The sequence below is a fragment of the Cetorhinus maximus genome, chromosome 12, assembly GCF_964194155.1.
Source record: "Cetorhinus maximus chromosome 12, sCetMax3.hap1.1, whole genome shotgun sequence".
Lineage (NCBI taxonomy): Eukaryota > Metazoa > Chordata > Chondrichthyes > Lamniformes > Cetorhinidae > Cetorhinus > Cetorhinus maximus.
Window position 1 is genome coordinate 26,649,163 of NC_135890.1, and position 24,855 is coordinate 26,674,017.

General features: G+C 44.3%; 1 protein-coding gene across 3 annotated transcripts in view; it reads left to right on the forward strand.

Annotated features, from left to right (window-relative positions):
* ccdc146 (coiled-coil domain containing 146) overlaps positions 1 to 24,855 on the forward strand; it is a 151,333-nt gene that overhangs the window by 55,242 nt on the left and 71,236 nt on the right. For all 3 annotated transcript variants that reach the window (XM_078553226.1, XM_078553227.1, XM_078553228.1), the window contains 2 exons: positions 9,779 to 9,836; positions 16,808 to 16,984. In XM_078553226.1, the coding sequence (XP_078409352.1) occupies positions 9,779 to 9,836; positions 16,808 to 16,984 (235 nt within the window). The remainder of the gene's footprint in view (positions 1 to 9,778; positions 9,837 to 16,807; positions 16,985 to 24,855) is intronic.

Genomic DNA, 24,855 nt, shown 5'->3' on the forward strand with positions numbered 1-24,855 from the left:
ACCATCTTCAGCTGCTTCATCAATGTCCTTCCTTCCATCATAAGGTCAGAAGTGGGGATGTTCGTTGATGATTGCACAATGTTCAGCACCATTTACAACTCCTCAGATACTGAAGCAGTCATGTCCAAATGCAGCAGGCCTGGACAATACCCAGGCATGGCTGACAAATGACAAGTAACATTCACGCCAGACAAGTGCCAGGCAATCACCACCTCCAACAAGAGAGAATCTAACCATCACCCCTTGACATTCAATGGCATCATCATCACTGAATTCCCCACTATCAACATCCTGGGGGGTTCCCATTGACCAGAAACTGAACTGGACTAGCCATATAAATACGTGGCTACAAGAGCAGGTCAGAGACTAGGAATCCTGCAATGAATAGCTCACCTCCTGACTCCCCAAAGCCTGTCCCCCGTCTACAAGGCACAATTCAGGCGTGTGATGGAATACACCCTACTTACCTGGATGAGTCTACCTCCCACAGCACTCAAGAAGCTTGACACCATCCAGGAAAAAGCAGCCCGCTTGAATGGCACCACATCCACAAATATTCAATCCCTCCACCACCAACATACAGTAGCAGCAGTCTGTACCATCTACAAGATGCACTGCAGTAATTGACCGAGACTCCTTAGACAGCACCTTCCAAACCCATGACTAGAAGGACAAGGGCAGCAGATAGATGGGAACACCTGTCTTGGAGCCTTTAATGAATATAATATTATTGGAAAATATTTTTCTTTTAAAATAGAGGCTTAGTCTGTGGGTATGTCTTAATTGGACTAAAGCCAGCTAGCCTGGATGCTTTGATGTGTGCTAGTTTTGAGATGTAAACAGAGAGGTAGAGTGTATTTGCAATTTTTGAATAGAGAATTCAAGAAGGCGAGTGAAATCTGGCACTTAGCTAGCCAAGACCAAGTAATATGTTTATATTACTAATAAAATTGGTGCTATGAAAGGAGTTGTATTGTTACAAGAGAAGAGGCTGGTGATACAATGAAAATTTACATTCAATGAGTTGTGCTAGGTATAACTTCAGCAGTTTTCACATGTGCAGAGCAGAGGCAATTTAAGATCAAAGTAGCCATAAGCCTACAAGTATCTTCACAGGAACCAAAGTGAAAGGAAACTCATTTTGAATTTGTAAGCTAAAAATGCTTGCCTGGTGTCTGGTTAAGTCTATGGGTTGATGTTGCCTTAATGGAGATTAGTTTGGGAATCTGTTAAAAGTTATGACAGTAGTAATTTGTAGCCATGTGTATATATTTAACTTGTGTAAATTAATGAATTATTTCATTTAGTTTAATATAAAACCTCTTGCGAACTGGTGGTTTGATTCCTGAATTTAGAGTTGCATCTCAAACATGAGATTAAAAATATAGGTTATGACAGTTGTTTAAGGATTCCCTGTGGGATTTTTAAATAACTCCGCTTTACCAAAAGGCTGTCTCATAACACACCACCACCTGGAAGTTCCCCTCCAAGTCACTCACCCCTGACTTGGACATATATCGCCATTCCTTCACTGTCGCTGGGTCAAAATCCTGGAACTCCCTCCCTAATAGCACTGTGGGTATACCTACACTACATGGGACTGCAGCAGTTCAAGAAGGTAGCTCACCACCACCTTTTCAAAGGCAGCTAGGGATGGGCAATAATTCCTGGCCCAGCCAGCAAAACCCACATCCCGTGAATGAATACAAACAAGGTATAATAGGCCAGGCAGCAGCCATTGCAGAGAGATGTGTCCTTTTGTCCATGACATCTTTGTCAGTCTCTCCTTAGCCCCCACCTATCGCTGGCCTTCTATCCAGTTTCACCTTCTCCACCCACCTTGAACAGTAAAGTTTCATCACATTTCTACTCTTTAGCTCTGAAGAAGTCATACAGGCTCGAAATGTTAACTCTGTTTCTCTCTCCACAGATGCTGTCAGACATAGTGAGTTTCTCCAGCTTCTTCTGTTTTTATTTCAGATTTCCAGCATCCGCAGTATTTTGCTTTTATCTTTCATGATTGCTGACTGAACTGTGGAGCAACATGCTGAATGTGGCATTCCAGGGCTCACTGAAATGGAGCCATGGTTGATCAGGGTTAAAGAGTTGGACAAGGGATTAATTTAGGATTGATGAAAACATCAAGGAAATTTATAATGTGCAACTTTGGCTGACTGGTGATCTGATTAGAAGCCTACAACATACTGTTATTCTTATTATGCTTTACACATAAGTCTAAAGAGAAAAAGACACATTTAGAAAGTGCAATTCGTGACCACCGTATGTCTCAAAGCCCTTTACAGCCAATGAAGTATATTTAAAGTGTAGTCACTGTTGTATGCAGGAGGTTAGCAATTAAAAGTCTAGCAGGTTACATTTGGCTACATTTTAGAATTGTGGTGCATTGATTAATGCATTTTAATTTTTGGAGCAAAAGTTTATTTTCTTACTACACATTATCTATGGTTAGTAAGGATTTGGTAATAATGGGCAGAATTTTACTCCCCCTTGTCGATGGGTTTGTAGGCGGGGGTTGAGCGTAAAATTCCTTGGACAGGCTTCCTGCTGGATTCCCGCCTGCCTTGACCTCACTGCAATTTTACACTGCGAAGGGCAAGGCCTCGAACGGCCCACCAGCCCTTGCCCCAGTTGAGGCCCTTAATTGGCCAATTATTGAAACCCCGCCATCCTAAAAATACTGACCCATGTTTTTGACAAGAGAGGGGTTATTGCCACCATCATGTATTGATTATATATAAACACAGCATTTCAGATAATTGGGTGCAGTTTTTAAATTTCATAACTTGCAGAACAAGTTTCCTAAATAGTTTTTAAGAATATTTTTGTTTTATTTGTGACTTCCAATTGTGCTGAAAATATTCCACATTGTGATGTTTATGTTTGGTGCCAAACATGTTGCGACAGAACAACAAAATATCAGTCTCGAGGAATCAATAGTCCTTTCCTCTGTTCTTGGCAAAATTTATGCTGAAAAGCATTTTTGGCATTGTAGAGTGGGCCAGTTTTTTAAAAAAAATCAAAGTAATTACCAAAATTTATATGTAATATTCCATTGCCTAGAAGATAATCCAAATTTTAATGGTTAGTAAATTATGGAAAATGATGATGGAAGTAATTTTTGTTAAATCTGGTTCCATTCCAATCAGAAGAATTTAGTTAGAATTTGTTTACAATGTGGAAAAGAACATATTTTGCTCCTACTAATTTAAAAGACCAAGTTGTTTTTGATGTGGTTATAAAAAGAACTTTCCCATTGCTGGAAGATTTTTGGAATCAAGGGCATACAAATCCATTGTTCCTTGTTCTCATGAGTCTTTATCTGAGCTTCTATGACATTGTCAGTTTACAAAAGCTTGAAAGACACTTCCACTTATTTGCAGAGTCTTTTTGATGTCTGGAATTCACATGATGCCATTTCAGTTTTATGCTCATCTGTTTTACACCTTTAGTATTAGATGTGCAGCATTCCCCCATATTTAATCCAATTTTAATTCTCAAGTCCCAAGTGAATAGCTATTCCGCGAGGGAAAAGTCTTAACCAGCAATGAGTCACAAGGACAAAAATAGCTGGAAAAACTCAGCAGGTCTGACAGCATCTGTGGAGAGGAACACAGTTAACGTTCCGAGTCCATATGACTCTTCATCATAACTAAGGAAATATAGAAATAAGGTGAAATATAAGCTGATAGAGGGGGGTGGAACAGGTAGCGCTGGATAGAGGGCCAGTGATAGGTGCAGGCAAAGAAGAGATTACCAAATATGTCGTAGACAAAAGGACAAAGGGGTGTTGACGGTGGTGATATTATCTAAGGAATGTGCTAATGGAGACATTAAGGGTAGCAAGCAGGACAAGCAAGTGGCAGATGGCCCTAGTGGGTGTGGGGTGGTGGGAAGCGATCGAAATGGGCTAAAAGGTGGTGATAAAACAATAGATCTAAATAAATTTTAAAATAGGTGGGAAAAGAAAAATATATTTTTTTTAAATTATAAATTATTGGAAAAAGGGGGATCGGAAAGGGGGTGGGGATGGAGGAGAGAGTTCATGATCTGAAATTGTTGAACTCAATATTAAGTCCGGAAGGCTGTAATGTGCCCCTAGTCGGAAGATGAGGTGCTGTTCCTCCAATTTGCGTTTAGCTTCACTGGAACATTGCAGCAGGCCAAGGACGGACATGTGGGCATGAGAGCAGGGTGGTGTGTTGAAATGGCAAGTGACAGGGAGGTCTGGGTCATGCTTGCAGACAGACCAAAGGTGTTCCGCAAAGCGGTCACCCAGTCTGCGTTTGGTCTCTCCAATGTAGAGGAGACTGCATTGGGAGCAGCGAATACAGTAGACTAAATTGAGGGAAGTACAAGTGAAATGCTCCTTCACTTGAAAGGATTGTTTGGGCCCTTGGACGGTGAGGAGGGGGGAAGTAAAGGGGCAGGCGTTGCACCTTCTGCAGTTGCAAGGGAAGGTGCCGTGGAAGGGGGTTGAGGTGCAGGGGATGATGGAGAAGTGGACCAGGGTGTCCCGGAGGGAACGATCCCTGCGGAATGCCGCCGGGGGGGTGAAGGGAAGATGTGTTTGGTGATGGCATCATGCTGGAGATGGCGGAAATGGCAGAGGATGATCCTTTGAATGCGGAGGCTGGTGGGGTGATAAGTGAGGACAAGGGGGACCCTATCATGGTTCTGTGAGAGAGAGGAAGGTGTGAGAGCGGATGTGCGGGAGTTGGGCCGGACACACGGTTGAGGGCCCTGTCAACCACCATGGGTGGAAAACCTCGGTTAAGGAAGAAGGAAGACATGTCAGAGGAACTGTTTTTGAAAGTGGCATCATCAGAACAGATGTGACGGAGGCAAAGGAACTGAGAGAATGGGATGGAGTCCTTACAGGAAGCGGGGTGTGATGAGCTGTAGTGAAGGTAGCCTTGGGAGTCGATAGGCTTGTAATGAATATTGGTGGACAGTCTATCACCAGAAATTGAGACAGAGAGGTCAAGGAAGGGAAAGGAAGTGTCAGTGATGGACCACGTGAAAATGATAAAGGCGTGGAAATTGGAAGCAAACTTAATAAATTTTTCCAGGTCCAGATGAGAGCATGAAGCGGCACCGAAGCAGTCATCGATGTGCCGGAGAAAGAGTTGTGGGAGGGGGCCAGAGTAGGACTGGAACAAGGAATGTTCCACATATCCCGTAAAGAGACAGGCATAACTGGGACCCATAGCCACACCTTTTATCTGGAGGAAGTGAGAGGAGTTTAAGGAGAAATTGTTCAGTGAAAGAACAAGTTCAGCCAAACGAGGAGAGTAGTGGTGGATGGGGATTGTTCAGGCCTCTGTTCGAGGAAGAAGTGGAGAGCCCTCAGACCATCCCGTTGGGGGATGGAGGTGTAGAAGGATTGGACGTCCATGGTGAAGAGGAGGCGGTTGGGTCCAGGGAACTGGAAATTATTGATATAATGTAGGGCGTGAGAGGAATCACGGATGTAGGTGGGAAGAGACTGGACAAGGGGAGAGAGAATAGAGTCAAGATTGCAAGAAATGAGTTCCCTGGGGCAGGAACAGGCTGACACGATCGGTCTGCCGGGACAGTCCTGTTTGTGGATTTTGGGTAGGATGTAGAAGCGGGCCGTCTGAGGTTGGGAAACTATGAGGTTGGAAGCTGTGGAGGGAAGATCTCCAGAGGAGATGAGGTCAGTGACAGTCCTGGAAACAATGGCTTGATGTTCAGTGGTGGGGTCATGGTCCAGGGGGAAGTAGGAGGAAGCGTCTGCAAGTTGACGCTCAGCCTCTGTGAGGTAGAGGTCAGTGCACCAGACAACAACAGCACCACCCTTGTCAGCAGGTTTGATGACAAAGTCAGGGTTGAACCTGAGAGAATGGAGTGCGGCAAGTTCAGAAAGAGACAGGTTAGGGTGGGTGAGAGGAGCAGAGAAATTGAGATGACTGATGTCACGCCGACAGTTCTCAATGAAAAGATCAAGAGCAGGTAAGAATACAGAGGGAGGGGTCCAGTTGGAGGGAGAATATTGGAGGCGGGTAAAAGGATCCGTTGAACGGGGAGAGGACTCCTGCCCAAAGAAGTGAGCACGGAGACGAAGGCGGCAGAAGAAGAGTTCAGCATCGTGCCGAGTCTGAAATTCATTGAGGTGAGGGCGTAAGGGTATGAAACTGAGTCCTTTGCTGAGTACTGAATGTTCAGCATCAGGGAGGGGAAGATCAGGGGGTATGGTGAATACATGGCCGGGGCTGGGATTGGAAAACGGGATGAGGTCAGGGGGATGGGCAGGGGTGGAGGGTCCTGGATGGGCGTTGGTGTCGATGAGTTGTTGGAGCTTGCGTTCGTTTGCACCTGAATGAAAGAGACAAAGTTTCTTGTTGAGGTGTCGGATGAGACGAAGATTAAAATGAAATTGGGGGCAAGGACAGCTTAAAGATAGGGTGAGTCGGTGCTGCTGGAGGAAGAGGTCGAGTGTGTTCATATGGCGGCACATGGCACTGAGTGTGGATCTCAGGATGCGACAAGAACAGCAGTCCGAGGAGCGTTGTGACACGGAGATACCTGTAATCCTGGGTGCGTTCGAAACATGAGGGAGGGAACTTCAGTTGAAATCCATGTAGGGTAAGTCGGAGACGGAGACAGACACTGAGGAAGGAAATATGGCTGTGAAATTGGGTTTTAGTAAACACTTTGTCAAACACCAGGAGAGAAATGGAAAGCAATGAAGGGGAACAGGGCAAAAGAGACAAGCGGAAATCCTGTCGGAGAGAAGAGCAGTACTTCTTCAATGTAGGCATTCCTTGCCCTTGTCCTCACTTATCATCCCACCAGCCTCCGTGTTCAAAGGATCATCCTCCGCCATTTCTGCCAACTCCAGCATGACGCCACCACCAAACACTTCTTCCCTTCACCCCCCCGGCGGCTTTCCGCAGGGATCGTTCCCTCCAGGACACCCTGGTCCACTCCTCCATCTTCTTCAACCCCCTCCCATCGCACCTTCCCATGCAACTGCAGAAGGTGCAACACCTGCCCCTCCTCACCGTCCAAGGGCCCAAACACTCCTTTCAAGTGAAGCAGCACTTTACATGCACTTCCCTCAATTTAGTCTACTGCATTTGCTGCTCCCAATGCAGTCTTCTCTACATTGGAGAGACCAAACGCAGACTGCGTGACCGCATTGCGGAACACCTTCGGTCTGTCCACAAGCCTGACCCAGATCTCCCTGTCGCTTGCCTTTTCAACACATCACCCTGCTCTCATGCCCACATGTCCATCCTTGGCCTGCTGCAATGTTCCAGTGAAGCTCAACGCAAACTGGAGGAACAGCACCTCATCTTCTGACTAGGCGCTTTACAGCCTTCCGGACTGAATATTGAGTTCAACAACTTTAGATCATGAACTCTCTCCTCCATCCCCACCCCTTTTCCGATCCCCTTTTTCCAATAATTTATAATTTTAAAAAAATATGTTTTTCTTTTTCCACCTATTTTAAAATTTATTTAGATCTATTGTTTTAGCCTTTTTAGCCAATTTCGATAGCTCCCCCCACCCCACCCCCACTAGGGCCATCTGCCACTTGCTTGTCCTGCTTGCTACCCTTAATGTCTCCATTAGCACACTCCTTAGATAATATCACTACCGCCAACACCCCTTTGTCCTTTTGTCTATGACATCTTTGGCAATCTCTTCTTTGCCTGCACCTATCACTGGCCCTCTATGCAGCTCTACCTGTCCCACCCCGCTCTACCAGCTTATATTTCACCTCATTTCTATATTTCCTTACTTATGATGAAGAATCATATGGACTCGACACGTTAACTGTGTTCCTCTCCGCAGATGCTGTCAGACCTGCTGAGTTTTTCCAGCTATTTTTGTTTTTGTTTCAGATTTCCAGCATCTGCAGTATTTTGCTTTTATCTCAATGATTCACAAGGGTTTGGCTAGTTTCTTCACATTTGCATGTCACGCAAATATTCCAATTATATTTTTAAGTAATGAACAATGATATGTAGTACACTGAGAAATAAAGAAGTAGCCTTTTTGTAGCACCTTTCATGACCTCACGACAGCTTAAAACAATTTACGGCCAAGTACTTCTGATGAGGGGATAGAGTATAAAGCATCCAAGTTTATCGACAATACAAAGCTATGTAGAAAGTAAGCTGTGCGGACACAAGGAGACTTCAAAGGGATATTGACAGGTTAAGTAAGTGGCAGGAATGTGGCAGATGGGATATAATGTGGAGAAATGTTAGATTAAGCACTTTGGTTGAAACAATAGAATTAAAAGTGAGAGAATGGCAAATATTGATATTCAAAGGAAAGTGGGTGTCCTTGTATATGAATCCTAGGATGCTGACATCCAGGTGCCACAAGCAATTAGGAAAACAAATATATACTAGTCCTTATTACAAAACACTTGGAGTACAAGAGTTTTGGTCTCCTTACCCCAGGAAGGATGCACTTGCTTTAGAAGGAATGCAATGAAGGTTCACTAAACTGATTCATGAGATATGGGATTTGTACTATGAGGAAACATTGAGTAGACTTGGCCTATATTCCCTAGAGTTTAGAAGAATGCGAGGTGATCTCAGTAAAATTCTAAACATTTTAAGGGGTTTAACAAGCTAAATGTTGGGAGGATGTTTCTCCCTGCTGAGGAGTGTAGAACTAGGGATCTTAGAATATGAGCCCAGCAATTTATGATTTTTGAAATTTATTTGCTTAAAGGGTTATGAATATTTTAAATTCAATACCCTAGAGGACTGTGGATGCTCAGTCATTGAGTACATTCAAACTTGAGATCAATGTTTTTGGATATGAAGTGAATCAAGGGAGATGGGGATATTGCAGTAAGGTCGAGGTGATAATTGTGCAAAAAGGTGAAGTTGAGCTAGAGAATTAGCCATGATCTTATCAAATGGCAGAGTAAGCTCAAAGGCAAAATAGCATATTCCTCCTATTTCTTATGTTCTTGGATATACGCTTCACTTATGGCACAGTATTGGACAATTCAGGACATGTAGGAGTGGAGTCAAAGGTAGGTTGGGTGGAAGATCCTCTTCCTTGAAGAGTGTTAGTAAATCATGTACTTAATAATCCAGCAGAATTTGTGATTGTTTAAATGATAATATGATACAATTTGAACTTGTGACTTCTGGTTCATTAGTCCAGTACCATAACAATTATACTACTCCTGCCTCAAGGAGGTACAGCAGCAACTTTATTATTAAAATGATACCCAAATTCCAGGTAGCTCTGAAGAAGGATCATACAGACTCAAAACGTCAACTCTGTTTTTCTGTCTCCACAGATGCTGTCAGACCTGCTGAGTTTTTCCAGCGTTTTCTATGTTTGTCCAAAATTCCAATTTTGAGTGAGGTTTTGGCTATTGGTTTTTGGTGCATGCTTACAATGTTTTGCTTAATTTAGGGTCCGCAAATGCGCCAAAAGGAATTTCTACCTGGATATATATAAAAAAGCTTTTCAATGTGGAGAACATCCTGTTTGGAGCTTTCACTCTGTAGTCTAATTATTCACCCCATTTTAAGCTATTCCTGCTCAAACAAAATCATTTCTTCGCACTAAAAATTTTGGATTACTGAATAATTTGAGTTAAACAATGTAAGTAAAAGAACAAAATAATAGTTAGAACTATTATTAGATATTTCAAATTAAAGGACCTTGAATTAAGCGTAAACTGAATTTCCTTTTAGTGATTAATGTTACTGTTATTTCAACAGATTGAATACTATTTCTGTTTTGTTTACAGTTTACAAGAGGAACTGGCAATGTTTAAAAAAGACTTTGAAAGACTGCCAAAAGCTGCAGTGAGTTTTTAAGCCTACAATTCATTCTTTTAAAAGTACATGTTCAAAATCTTGTGTTAGGAAAAGTTTAATGAATAATTTGACTTGATCTATATGTTAGTAATGCATTGTTATAAGGTCCACTTGAAACAGCAGTGCTCGATCCTAAATTACCCTACCAATGATTCAATTTGGCAGTCCCAATTGGATGTAACTAGACTTGATTGCAACATTACCAGAATCAATCGCTATATTCAAGCAACAATTAACAGAATCAGTATTACCAGGCCTGAGTCTCTGGACAACATTTTATGTCTTGTTCAAATCTGCTGTGTTTTGTTCTGTTTGTACACTTTCATTTATAGTCATTTTCTTATGGCTCTGTTGTGCATGTACTTCCTTGCATCAGCCAAAACTCATTGGCTCACTTTATTGTCTAGTTTCAACCAACCATTATTTTACACAGATCACTGTGTCCTTGTTTGCCTGGAATTAGGTGTGACCTTCTTCTAATCAATCACTAAAGCATGCAATTAACAAATTATTAACAGTTGATAAAGTTAAGGTCATTGAATGTCATTGAACAGTTAACGAGGTTATCTAACAGTTATTTAACAGAGTTAATTATACTTCAATGGTATAGAAATGGTTATTTAATCATATTTTAATAGTCCCCAATTTGAAGAACAACTTCTGACATACAAACATGTGAATTAAGAGCAGGTGCAGGGCCCCTTGAGCTTGCTCCATCATTCAATAGGATCATGGTTGATATGATTGTGACCTCAGCTCCACATTCCGCCTAACCCCAATACCTACCTTTGACTCCCTTGTTAGTCAAGAATCTATCTATCTATCGACCTCTGCCATAAAAATATTCATTGACCCTGCCTCCACTGCTCTCTGGGGAAGAAAGTTCCAAAGATTCACAGCTCCCAGAAAAAAAAATCCTTCTCATCTCTGTCTTAAATGGGAGACCCCTTATTTTTGAACTGCATCCCCTAGTTCCAGTCTCTCCCTTAAAGGGAAACATCCTTTCAGCATCCACCCTGTCAAGTCCCCTCAGGATCTTATATGTTTCAATAAGATCACCTCTCAATCTTTTAATCTCCAATGGATACAAGCCCAGCCTCTCCAGCCTTTCGTCATAAGATAACTGCCGCTCCCCCCATCCTCCAATCCCAGGTATCAGTCGAGTGAATCTTCTCTGAATTGCTTCTAACACGTTTATATCCTTTCTTAAATAAGGAGACCAGAACTGTGTGTACACAGTACACTTGATGTGGTGTCACCAATGCCCTGTACAACTGTAGCAAAACATCCCTACTTTTATTTTCCATTCCCCTTGCAACAAATGACAATATTCCATTTGCCTTCCTAATCACCTGCTGTACCTGCATACTTACTTTTCCTGATTCATGTACCAGAACACCAAGATCTCTCTGTATCTCAGATTTCTGCAATCTCTCCCCATTTAAATAACATGCTGCTTTTCTATTTTTCCTGCCTAAGTGGACAAATTCACATTTTCCCACATTATACACCATCTGCCAATTTTTTGCCCACTCACTTAACCTATGTCCCAATGCAGACTCCTTGGGTGGAATTTTCCATTCATGAGACTAAGTGCGGTGGCAGGCGGTTTTGGTGGCGCCCACCCCACTGACCAGAATGGCGGAAACTCATGCCCGATTCATTCTTGGATGGTTATTAATTATGTATAGGCGAGTATCGAGCCAAATGACCTGGCAGATCGGGTGTTGATTCGTCCGCCTGCAGTCAGCTGGCGGGGTCGAAGGTCTGGGTGCCATACTTAAAGGCCAGTAGAACATATAATCTCACTCTCTCCAGACCACTTGTCTTCTGGACATGGGCAGAGATGTCTTGCAGACATTAGAAGAAGGCCGAGTGTCTCAAGAAGAAGGCAGCACCCTGCTTCACCCACCAGACCCTCCAGGCCTTGATCGGAGGAGTGCAGGTGCACAGGCAAGTCCCATATCCCAGGGATGGCTGCAGGGAGTGCAGCAGCATCACCTCTCTGGCCTGGGAGGCTATCGCAGAGCGGATCAGTGGGGCTGGAAATCGCGTCCAAAATGCCATCCAGTGCAGGAAGAGGATGAATGATCTCATCCGCTCCGTCAGGCTAAGTCATCCTTCAATTCCCTCCAATATCAAACTCTCATCATGGCATCATGCACTCAAATGGCTGCTCTCAGAATCACAGAATTGTTATGGTACAGAAGGAAGCCATTCGGTCCATCATGTCTGCACCGGCTCTCCGACTGAGCATTATGACTTGGTGCCATTCTCCTGCCTTTTCCCCTTACCCCTGCACATTGTTTCTATTCAGATAATCATCCAATGCCTTCTTGAATGCCTTGATTGAACCTGCCTCCACCACACTTCCAGGCAGTGCATTCCAGACTCGAACCGCTCGCTGAGTGAAAAGATTTTTTCTCACATCACATTTGCTTCTTTTGCAAATCATTTTAAATATGTGCCCTCTCATTCTCAAACCTTTTACAAGTGGGAACAATTTCTCCCTATCTACTCTGCTTCAGGGATTTTACACAACCACTAGTGGGGGACACATATTAACACTCATTCTCTCACCGAGACTTTCACATCACCACCATCCCATCTATTGTGTTGCTGACACTCCATTCTCTGGCCCTTCTGGGGACGGCTCACCACACACAGGGGACATGCAAATCACCCAACCTCTGCTCCATCCCTTCTCATCGTATGCCTTTCTTTCTTCTTCATACATGCCAACATGGCACACAACAGGGTGTGAGAGATCACAGACCCAGGTAGGGACAGCTGACACCATTGCCTTCACTGAATTTGAGGAGGCTGAGCCAAGCTGGCTGGGGAGGATAGGGATCGCTCCTGTGGGGAAGGAGAGATCGGCCTCTCCCAGCAACGTAGTACAGATCACAGCTCCATCACTTCATCAAATCCCAACAATCAAATTGAGTCACATGCAGTCTTATCTAGCTCATGCCCATTAACTGAAACTCTATTTTCTGTTTTCTAGGCACCCAAGCAGATCTAGGCTCCCAAGCCAGTCGAGCACCAGTGCAAGCCCCCAGACCACGTCCAAAGAGGAAGCTCTGGAAGAACCGTCACATGCTCACACACACCCTCCACCAGCTCAGAGACACACACATCGGTGGGCACAGCTGTAGATTAGGCATAGGCTCACTTTCTGGGGAACACCTCACTGACACATCACTGCAGCAGTCGGAGGCAGGGACAGCCCAGGTTCCCAGCACTCGGAGGGTTGCTGGAGATCAGCCACCCATGGTCTGAGTCAGATGATGAGCCTCTGGAAGTGGAGATGTAATGACAGGCGGCGGAACATCAGTCAGGGAATCAACAGTCACTCAGCAGACTAGAGTGAACGATGGAGGAGTCCGTCCATGTTCTGTCTGATATCACAGCTTTCCAAGTGCCAGAGACCTGGGCTGTCCCTGCCTCCAACTGATGCGGGGACTTGTCAGTGAGATGTTGCCCAGAAAGTGAGCCCAAGCCTAATCTACAGCTGTGCCCCACTGACGTATGTGTCTCTTAGCTGGTGGAGGGTGCATGTGAGCGCCGCGACAGTTCTTCTGGAGCTTCCTCTTCGGACATTATCTGGGGACTCGCATTGATGCTGGATGTGCTTGGTGCCCTTGATCTGCTGGTGCCTAGAAAATAGGGTTTCAGTTAATGAGCTATATAAGACTGCGTATGACTCACTGTCATTGTCCAGATTTGTTGAAGTGATGGAGCTGTGATCCATACTAGGATGCTGGGAGACCCATCTCCCCTTCCGACAGGAGTGATCCCTGTCCTCCCCAGCCATCAGGGCTGCGGCCTCCTCAAACTCACTGAGGGCAATGATATCAGCCATCCCTCTCCCGGTCTGCATTCTCTCGTGCCTGTTGTGCACTGGTTTGGCTTGTATGAAGAAGAAAGAAAGGCATGGGATGAGAAGGGGTGGAGCAGAGGTTTGGTGATTTGCATGTCTACTGTGTGTGGTGAAGGGCCAGAGGATGGAGTGTGAGCAACATGATAGATGGGATGGTGGTGATGTGGCAGTCTCGGTGAGACAATGTGTTAATATGTGTCCCCCACTAATGGTTGCGTAAGATCCCTGAAGACACTAGCCATTTGAGTGCATGATGCCATGATGAGAGTTTGATATTGGAGGGAGTTGAAGGATGATTTACCCTGGTGGAGCGGATGAGATCATTCATTCTCTTCCTGCACTGGATGGCATTTTGGAGGCTGTTGCCAGCCGTGCTGACTGCTCCGCGACGGCGACCCAGGCAGGAGAGGTGAGGCTGTTGTACTTCCTGCAGCCATCCCTGGGATAGAGCACTTGCCTGTGTGCCTACACCCCTCTGATCAAGGCCTAGAGGGCCAGGTGGGTGAAGCGGGGCGCTGCCTTCTTCTTGAGGCTCGCAGCCTTCTTCTTCTGTCTGCAAGACATCTCTGGTGGGCTGGAGAGAGTGAGATTATGTGTTGGACTGTCCTATAAATATGGCGCCCAGACCTTCGAACCCGCCAGCTAACAGTGATTCAGACCGATACACGCCTTTGCATAATTAATGAGCCTGCAAGCGTGGAATCGGGCGCAAGTTCCCGCTTACTGGCCAGCGGGATGTGCACTGCTGAAACTGCCCACCACCACGCTTAGCCTCATTAATGGAAAATTCTGCCCATTAACTCTGTTTTGTCTGTCCATTCGAAGCTCTGGCCTGCTGAGTATTCCCAGAATTTTCTCTTATTTCAGAATTCCAGTATCCACAGTATTTTGCCCTTTTTTTCTTATTTGTCTCTCAGCTACCTCATTGTTCTATAGCACATAGGGGCGTTCTGAGTTAGATCTTATGGTGCAAGTGTGTTAAAATAATACAGAAAGATAGTCATCAGTCAACCAAGCCTATTCCCAGTAAAAACATGTACAATCTATCTATTAGTCATTCAACAAAGAGTTTCAAACAGAAGTATTCTTTCTGATGGTCCAGTTGAAAGTTCAGTGTTACTGCACTGTGGAGGAGCATAAAATGTCAAATGTTAGGCAGAAATCATGTGGAAATAATATTAAAACTGACAGGTCTTTGTAAACATTTCTGAGTAAAGGATTTATTGCCAGTAACTCACTTTCTTTATATAACACAATTGCTAGCACAGAAATACAGTATACCGATCACTGCCAATTCACATGATACAAAAATTATACTGAGTCAGTTAGTGGAATACGAAGAGAAGAGAGAGGAAAGTTTGAAATTCTTGCCATTGGTCATATAAATATAATTTAAATACTGTTGAAAGTCAACAAAATAAAGCTCTTAGAATAGTGTAGATGGCCTCCTTATCCAATATATTCATTTTATTGCAGCACCACAGAGGCTCTCGAAAAATCAGTTCCTCTCTGATTTTCACTGTTGTCGGTAATATATTGGATCTCATCAAAAGTAACTTTTCCTTGGTTAATGTCATCATTTCTTACAAAACAGTTCATTTGCCATCTCAAGGAGCTGCTGCAACCAAATAACTGACTATAACATAAGAACATAAGAAATAGGATCAAGAGTATACCATACAGCTCCTTGAGCCTGCTCCACCATTCGATACAATCATACCTGACTTCCTGCATCAATAGCACTTTCCTGCTTGCTCCCCATATTCCATGATTCATTGAGAGACCAAAGATCTATCTATCTCAGCCTTAAATATCCTCAAATATGTCACATTTGCAACCCTCTGCGGTAGAGAATTCTAAAGTTTCACAGATCTTTGGGTGAAGAAGTTTCTCCTCATCTCAGTTCTAAATGATTGACCCCATATCCTGACACTGGCTATCATGTTCTAGATTCCCCAGTCAGAGGAAACAACTTCTAAATGTTTACCATCTCAAGCATATTCAGAATCCTGTATGTTTCAATGAGATCGCCTCTCATTCTTCTAAACTCCAGAGTATAAGTCCAATTTACTCAGCCTTTCAATATAAGACAACCCTCTTATTCCAGGAACAATCTAGTGAACCTTCGCTGTACTGCCTCCAATCCAAGCATAACTTCCTTGAATATGGAGACTAAAACTGCTCACAGTCCTCCAGGTGTAGTCTCATCAAAGCCCTATTCAATTGTCAAAAGACTTCCTTATTCTTGTTCTCCAATCCTCTTTTCAATAAAGGCCAGAGTCCAATTTGCCTTCCTAATTGCTTGCTGTACCTACTTGCTAACTGGACACACATGGAGATAGATTTATACAGTAGATTGACAAATATTGAATTATCTTCAGAGCTGAGATGACCAGCTCATCATCTCTCTGAAGAAAGCTTGATCATGATGTTACTCAACTAATTCCACTCTATCAAGTTATCAAACTCTGCCCAGTTACTAATATTCAGTTCCTTGATGTGTAACCATGTCTAGTCCAGGCTAAGGTAACAGGAAACAAAGTCAGATAGAAAAGTGGAAGTACTCAAGAAAAACTGTCTGTGCTCATCACTGTTAGCAATTTCAGTGCAGTGCAAAAAATATATCCCATCAGTAATTCAGTATTGTAACCTTGTTTGTCTATCTGAAGAAAGTCCAGCCCTCAGACATGGCATAATTCTAAGGCACAAACATAGATCTTCTCGATGAAAAATTCCTACATATTGTCAGCGCCAATCTTGGGCCAAGAATGATTCAGGTTTGCACTTTGTCAAGTGGATAAAGTGAAGATTATACCTTAAGCTGTGGTGTAGAAACAAGATACTGTACAATACTTTTCACATTCTTGCAGTAAATCTTTGCTGTTCAGCAGTAAAATGGAAAAGTCCATGATTCTTAATGTCTGATGGAGACAAGTATCTGCTGGTAATCAATACATATCAGTAATCAATATCTATATCATGAATGGTTTTCAAAAGCTTTAGTTGTATTAAAGACATATTTTATTCCTAGAGCTATGTTTTACTTTTTTGACTTGGTTTTGGTTTGTTTTTGCAGGATTTTGAAAGGAAGACAAAAGCATTGAGAGAAAGTTGTATTGAACTAAGTAGAGAGATTACACAGAGGAAACGTGAAATTAAAATAACAAAAGAAGAGGTGGAAAACAAAATGGAAGATGTGAAAAATGTGCAAGAAGAACTTGAAAAGAAGCAAGAGAATGAAGAACACCTGAAGGTAAGAGAACCTCAAGATGCTCTTTTAACAAATGCATATTTCCTGTCATTATTGGATTATCTGTGTTACACTTCAGAATCATTGGCCAAAATTTTACGCTCCCCCAATGGTGAGTTTTTAGGCGGGGTGGGGGAGCATGAATTTGAAGGGACAGAATTCCCTCTGGGTTCCCGCCCACCCAGACTACACAGCGATATTACGCAGGGGCTGGCAAGGCTTCGGACGGGAAGCCCGCCCTTGCCCCAGTTGAGGCCCTCAAGTTGCCAATTATTAGCCACTTAAGGGCTTTCCTGCCCAGTCTCAACTTTTAGGCTGGCAGGTGGATTCAACTTCCGTGGGGGAAGCCCAAAAAAGAACAAAGTTACATCTCAGCAGGGAAGGGCAGAGGGCTGCCTCCATCAGAAGCCCCCTTCTAAAGTCGGGTGTCCCCCCCCGCTTTAAGGTCTAGTGGCCTCCGGATTTCCCTCCCCACCCCCGGCCTTTCCCCTGAGTCCCCGATTGCTCCATTCTCGCCTGGCCAGTCCTTCCCTACCCTCCCTGTCCTGGGACCCCTTGAACTTACCTGGGCCTCTGGTGGCCAGACTTAGGCTCCGATGTCCTGCATTTCTTCTTCTCTTCACTGCAATTCTGTCGCTGCAGGGACTGGAGAGCTGCTGGCCAATCAGATTGGCTGGCAGGTCTCTAAGGCGGGACCTCCTCCTGAATGAAGGGCGGAAATCCTGCTTGCAGCCACTTAACACTCATTCCAGCATGAAATGGCTGCTGGGGACTCGGAGTCAGCAGGGATGTGTTCCCTGTCAAAGCTTCAGATGGCGGGAAGCGAGACTCTGCTATCCAAAAAATTCAGGCTATTATAACCATTTTCCTTATCCGTGTGTATTGCTGTATATACATATTGCCACAATAAACATCTCGGTTGTTAGAATAATATTGAAAATGCCTTTTTATATTTATACACGTAACAAAATATCCCTTGGAAACAGGCAGGGTTAGAAAATAGGTTCGAACTTTAGGAGCTCTCAGTAAGCTTCTGCAAAATAGTCATGCAGTTAGACAGGTTAATATCATGCAAGCACTGAAATAATTGGAAACAAACAGAGCAATTTTCAAGTCAAACAATTAAGTTCATTCTAAGAGAAAGGATCCCAAATGAGAAAAGCCTTTTTAAACGGATGTGGTGTGTGCGTGTGTGCATGCATGCATGTGGGTCAATGCTCAGATATCCAAGTACCTTCATAATTGCAGAAGTCTTAATGAACACCAGATGCATAGACTGTCAATGCCACAGGATTTTAGGACCACATTATGAAATACCCTGCACCAGAAGTGGGATTTTCTTGGAAGGGGGTTAAGGCCTCAACCCTGGCTGAGCGGGTAGCAGGACTGCAGTGGCAATCTTCCTTGAGATGGCCCATTAATTGAGGACGGCGGGCTGATTCTCCATGTGCCAACACAATCAGAGGGCCATTTCTCCGCAATGCCACTGAGAGAAATGGTTACTGCTGTTGATGCAAGGAGAATGAGAGGACACCACTATTTTGAAGCACCCACACAGGGGAGTCAGAATTCTTTTTTATGTTGGGGCCAGGCAGACCAGCCCTGGCAATTGGAGGAGTAACCTCTCTAGTGGTGATGTTGGAACCATGGGGGCAGTCTTTTCCACTTGCAGCCCTTTCGTTGGGCCATGGAGCCTGTAGTAGAAGGGTCTAGAAAATATAGGGTTAATGTGGGACTGAGAACAGTACCACCGCACAGTGATGTAAGAAGGCACATGACCCAGAGCTAGGGTCAATGTGATGTTGGACAGAGATGTGTAAAGACCTAGGATGGCGGCAGCTCCATAGCTGTACCCTCTACTGTATATGTGTATATAATTATGACAAAGCTGTAGAGAGAAGCCAAAAAGTAGAAGTTTTACTACAGCAGAAGACTCCGTTGAATCTCCCTTCAGCTTCAGCAAGCAGAGTTCATAGCCTACAAGGGTGAGATAAATTATTTTCATTTCAGGGCAGTCAGTCCTGAGAAGCCCTTTTTATTAGTTCAGCGAGAAGCGCCATTTAAATGAAACCTGTTGCTAATCCCAATCCTCGACTCCAAGTCTCAATATGTGGCTCCCAAGTTCGAGAAAGAAAAAAATGAAAGAAGATTAATAATTAATTTACTCCACTCTCGGGTACCTCACGATTGTCCAGTTCCCTAAACAGCAAGCCTGTGAATTTTTTTCAACACATCCCAACTTGCAACGCTACACCGCTGATTAAATCTAGTCAGCAGCCAACCGACCCATGCAGCCATTGTCGAACCCTCTTCTTCCCAAAGCGTACTGCCGCCATTTTGAGAATCCCGCCAAAAAGCGGCAAGTTCATTGATCGGCAGTGAACGGCAATGCCATTTTTGGAAGCCTGTAAGCTCATAAAGCTGTACCCACACTTTTAAAATCTTCAAACTGGATCACAATTCCACACTTCCAGCTCTACTGGACTCACCCATGGCCCAGACCAGTCACAAAATTGGAGTCTATGGAGGAAAGGATTTTAAGATACAGCATTTCTGCAGGTCTAAATAAAAAAAATCAGAAGCAGAACAGGTGAATATACTTCCTCACTTGATTGGACCAATTACAGACGACATAATTGCATGACAAGCTATTGATAAGTCATCTGCCAAATTTGATGATGTTTTAAAATCTTTTGATGTTTATTTCAACTTGAGATCCAATAAAATATTGGAGAGAGCTAAATTTAATAAGAGAGTCCAACTGCCTAGGGAATCTGTCGATTCCTTCATAAGTGATCCTCTACAGAATGGCAGAAGGGTGGGAATATGGTGATTTAAAGTCTGAGCTCATCCGTCACAGAGTTGTCGCAGACAATACACTCTCTGACCTCCTACAGGCAAAAGACAGTCTTACCCTAGACAAGGTAGTCCAGCTAGTTAGACTGAGCTATGTGAACAATACAGGACCATCCTAAGGGCAGAGATTTATGGAAAAGACATAGATGACTATGTGGGGGGTAGGATTAGTAAGTTTGCGGATGACACAAAGATTGGCCGGGTGGTTAACAATGAGGTTGAGCGTCTTAGGCTACAGGAAGATATAGACGGGATGGTCAAATGAGCAGATAGAATTTAACCCTGATAAGTGTGAGGTGATATACTTTGGAGGGAGTAACTTGACAAGGAAGTATTCAATGAACGGCATGGCACTAGGAAGTTCTGAGGAACAAAGGGACCTTGGCGTGTGTGTCCATAGATCTCTGAAGGCGGAGGGGCACGTTAGTGGGGTGGTGAAAAAGGCATATGGGACACTTGCCTTTATCAATCGAGGCATAGATTACAAAAGTAGGGAGGTCATGTTGGAGTTGTATAGAACCTTGGTGAGGTCACAGCTGGAGTACTGTGTGCAGTTCTGGTCATCACATTATAGGAAGGATGTGATTGCACTGGAGGGGGTGCAGAGGAGATTCACCAGGATGTTGCCTGGGATGAAACATTTAAGTTATGAAGAGAGGTTGGATAGGCTTGGGTTGTTTTCGTTGGAATAGAGAAGACTGAGGAGCGACCTGATCGAGGTGTACAAGATAATGACGGGCATGGACAGGATAGGGGGCAGCTGTTTCCCTTTGTTGAAGGGTCAGTCACAAGGGGGCATAAGTTCAAGGTGAGGGGCAGCAGGTTTAGGGGGAATGTGAGGAAAAACGTTTTTACCCAGAGGGTGGTGACGGTCTGGAATGCACTGCCTGAGGTGGGTGGTGGAGGCGGGTTGACTCACATCCTTTAAAAAGTACCTGGATGAGCACTTGGCACGTCAAGGCTATGGGCCAAGTGCTGGTAAATGGGATTAGGTAGGTAGGTCAGGCGTTTCTCACGTGCCGGTGCAGACTTGATGGGCCAAAGGGCCTCTTCTGCACTGTGATTCTGTGTGATTCTGAGAATGCAACACTGGGAAGAAACCAATCCTCAATCCAGCTTTACAAGGTCACAAGTCCAGGTCACAAAAGTGCAAGGACATTCCAAGTCAGGGAAAGCAATTCCTGATCTACCCAACAGAGCGACCTTGCCAGCACTGTGGTGTGAAGCACCTTCACAGGAGAGATCCTGTGATTGCAACCCAATGCTTCCACTGCCACTGACAGGGCCACTTTGGCAAACTGAGAAAGTTAAAATCAAAGCAAAATACTGCGGATGCTGGAAATCAGAAATAGAAACAGAAAATGCTAGAAAAACCCACGATGCCTGACAGCATCTGTGGAGAGAGAAACAGAGTTAACGTTTCGAATCTGTATGACCCTTCTTCAGAGCTAAAGAGAGGTAGAAATGTGATGAAATTTATACTGTTTAAAGGGGTGGAGCAGGTGAAGCTGGATAGAAGGCCAGCGATAGGAGAGATTGACAAAGATGTCATGGATGAAAAGACTAAGGGAGTGTTAATGGTAAAGGTAAGGGCTAAAGGAGGTGCTTATCCTTGTTCTGCTATTAACACATTCTGCTTTCTTACTTTTATGCCACTATCAGCACCTCCTTTAACCCATACCACTACCATTAACACTCCCTTTGTCTTTTCGTTCATCACATCTTTGTCAATCTCTCCTTAGCCCCCACCTATCGCTGGCCTTTTTTTCTGTGAAAGTTAAAACCCCAGCGCCACACAGATAGCCCAAAGGTAATCCATGAGGTCAAGACTGAACACCCAGAAGTCGACAGTCTTTCTTCTTAGGTGAGATCAAAGAATGCGGTTCTTCTTTTTGGAATGCTGACATCCTGGTTAATGGTCATCCAACAAATTTTAAATTAGACACAGGTGTTGGCGTCTCAGTCATGTTGGACAGGATCCATGGCTCCAAGGCCTCTGGCTTTGAATGACAGACACTCCATTTTATGGAGCAGCGGGGAGTCCAACTCTTAGTCATCAACCTGATCCTTGAACCACTGAGGTATGGCAACAAACAAATCTTTGATCTGATGTACGTCATCTGTAATCATCCTTTCCATCTACGTAGCCCTAGATCTCTTCCAGAGAGTGGAATATGTCAAGGCTACCACTGCCAGAACAGCACAGGCCTGAATGCTCAAACACAAATGAGTACTCAGACTCAGACTTCACCTTCGATCTCTCCTATCTTTGAGGAGCAGGTTTGTCCATTATCATTCCAGTTCCAGAAAGTCCTCAATTATCAGACCAACCCACTGCCCATGAGATTACCATGGCACTTCCGGTGGAAGTGGTACCAGAGAATGATCAACAGCCTGAGAATCCTCTACCTCCAATTACAATAATGGTACAGCAGGTAGACACATCAACCACTGTGCACACACAGCAACTTCCATCCAGCTTCCACAACCACAAGGGATGCTGGAACCTGGCACCATCAACAATGAAAAACAGAGGTGAGCATACTACTAAATCTTCTTCTCGCCACAGGAACACTCATCCTCAGCCTCAGAGTGCTTCCAGACAGCTCACACGGAAAAGAAGAAGAAAAAGCATCGTCAAGAAGACAAATGCCAAGCGATCAAGAGTAACAGCAGCTATACACCAATGTACCCACCAGACCAACCAGGCATGGTTTAACATCAAACAATGGAAGAAAGCAATGAAACCATGCCCAAATGCCAGTCCAGCCTCCAAGCCAACAAGAACCAGAACCACCAGAGCCTACCACTTTCCCGATAGTACACGATATACTGTGATGTGGAAGGGTTATAAGGCCTCCAAACCACCTGAATCTCTAACTTCAAGGACTTGAAGGGGGGACAAGATGTAGTGAGCATGTTGTTGATGCGGATACTGTAATAGCAATAATGTTGGAATAGCATTAATGTTGTAACAATAAGGTAAATGCATAAGACTGATAACAATGTAGGACTTGAAGTAAACAAAAGTAACTTGTGTCGTTTCAAAATCAACAATTAGTTTAAAATAATAACTTCAGCCTTAATTTTTACTCAATGGGGGAACTGAGTGGATAAGATCAAGATGGACAGCGAACATAATGACATTGGTAAAGTGACACCAGGGCAATTTTAACTCCTGAGCCTCATCTGCATGCCCTAAGTGAGTTGTCCACCCAAAACTGGCCAGAAGCACCAGCTGGCTGGCAGGTTGGAGCACATTTTTGGCTGGCAGGTGTCTGTTGCTTTGAATTGAAGGAATGGTACCCGGGTAAGTTGCAAGAGGTTTTCAGGGTGACCTCGTAATAGGAATGCCTGGGTCAGGAATGGCATAAATTTTCCTTGTGGAATATTGAGCAGCATTTTTGCTCATCTCGGCTCCACACAAAAAGTAAAAAATGAAGTTCAAAAACTTTTGCCTTTGAGCTTCTTCTGCTCAGGTGCCAGACCCATGTTGACCTAATAGGAAAGCCACAACTGCTTCCCAAATCAATCCCATGGTTACAATGGCAGTTAGAGCCAAATCTACACATTTAAAGAAAGGTCTCGTTGATTTCTGCCTGTTGTGTTTCCCACCTGCAGACAGCAGGTTAAAATCGAAGACTGCAGGAAGAGAACAGAACATTGTTAGATAGAACAAAAACAAAAGTAAAACTACCTGGAAAAACTCAGCAGGTCTGACAGCATCTGCGGAGAGGAATACAGTTAACGTTTCGAGTCCGTATGACTCTTCAACAGTACTAAGGAAAAATAGAAGAGAGGTGAAATATAAGCTGGTTTAAGGGGGTGGTGGGACAAGTAGAGCTGGATAGAGGGCCAGTGATAGGTGGAGATTGCCAAAAGATGTCATAGACAAAAGGACAAAGACGTGTTGATGGTGGTGATATTAGCTAAGAAATGTGCTAATAGGTGAGGTGACATTAAGGGTTGAAAGCAGGATGAGCAAGGTACAGATAGCCCTAGTGGGGGTGGGGAGGGGGGGAAGGGATCGAAATAGGCTAAAAGGTAGAGATAAAACAATGAATGGAAATACATTTAAAAATAATGGAAATAGGTGGGAAAAGAAAAATATATATAAATTATTGAAAAAAAAGGGGTTGGAATGGAGGAAAGAGTTCATGATCTAAAGTTGTTGAACTCAATATTCAGTCCGGAAGGCTGTAGTACCTAGTCAGAAGATGAGGTGCTGTTCCTCCAGTTTGCGTTGAGCTTCACTGGAACATTGCAGCAGGCCAAGGATGGACATGTGGGCATGAGAGCAGGGTGGTGTGTTGAAATGGCAAGCAACAGGTAGGTCTGGGTCATGCTTGTGGACAGACCGAAGGTGTTCCGCAAAGCGGTCACCCAGTCTGCGTTTGGTCTCTCCAATGTAGAGGAAACCGCATTGGGAGCAGCAAATGCAGTAGACTAAATTGAGGGAAGTGCAAGTGAAATGCCGCTTCACTTGAAAGGAGTGTTTGGGCCCTTGGATGGTGAGGAGGGGCGAAGTAAAGGGGCAGGTGTTGCATCTTCTGCGGTTGCATGGGAAGGTGCCGTGGGAGGGGTTTGAGGTGTAGGGGGTGATGGAAGAGTGGACCAGGGTGTCCCGGAGGGAACAATCCCTGCGGAATGCCGCCAGGGTGGTGAAGGGAAGATGTGTTTGGTGGTGGCATCATGCTGGAGTTGGTGGAAATGGTGGAGGATGATCCTTTGAATGCGGAGGCTGGTGGGGTGATAAGTGAGGACAAGAGGGATCCCATCATGGTTCTGGGAGGGAGAGGAAGGTGTGAGGGCGGATGTGCGGGAGATGGGCCGGACACGGTTGAGGGCCCTGTCAACCACCGTGGGTGGAAAACCTCGGTTAAGGAAGAAGGAAGACATGTCAGAGGAACTGTTTTTGAAAGTGGCATCATCAGAACAGATGCGACGGAGGCGAGGGAACTGAGAGAATGGATTGGAATCCTTACAGGAAGTGGGGTGTGATGAGCTGTAGTGAAGGT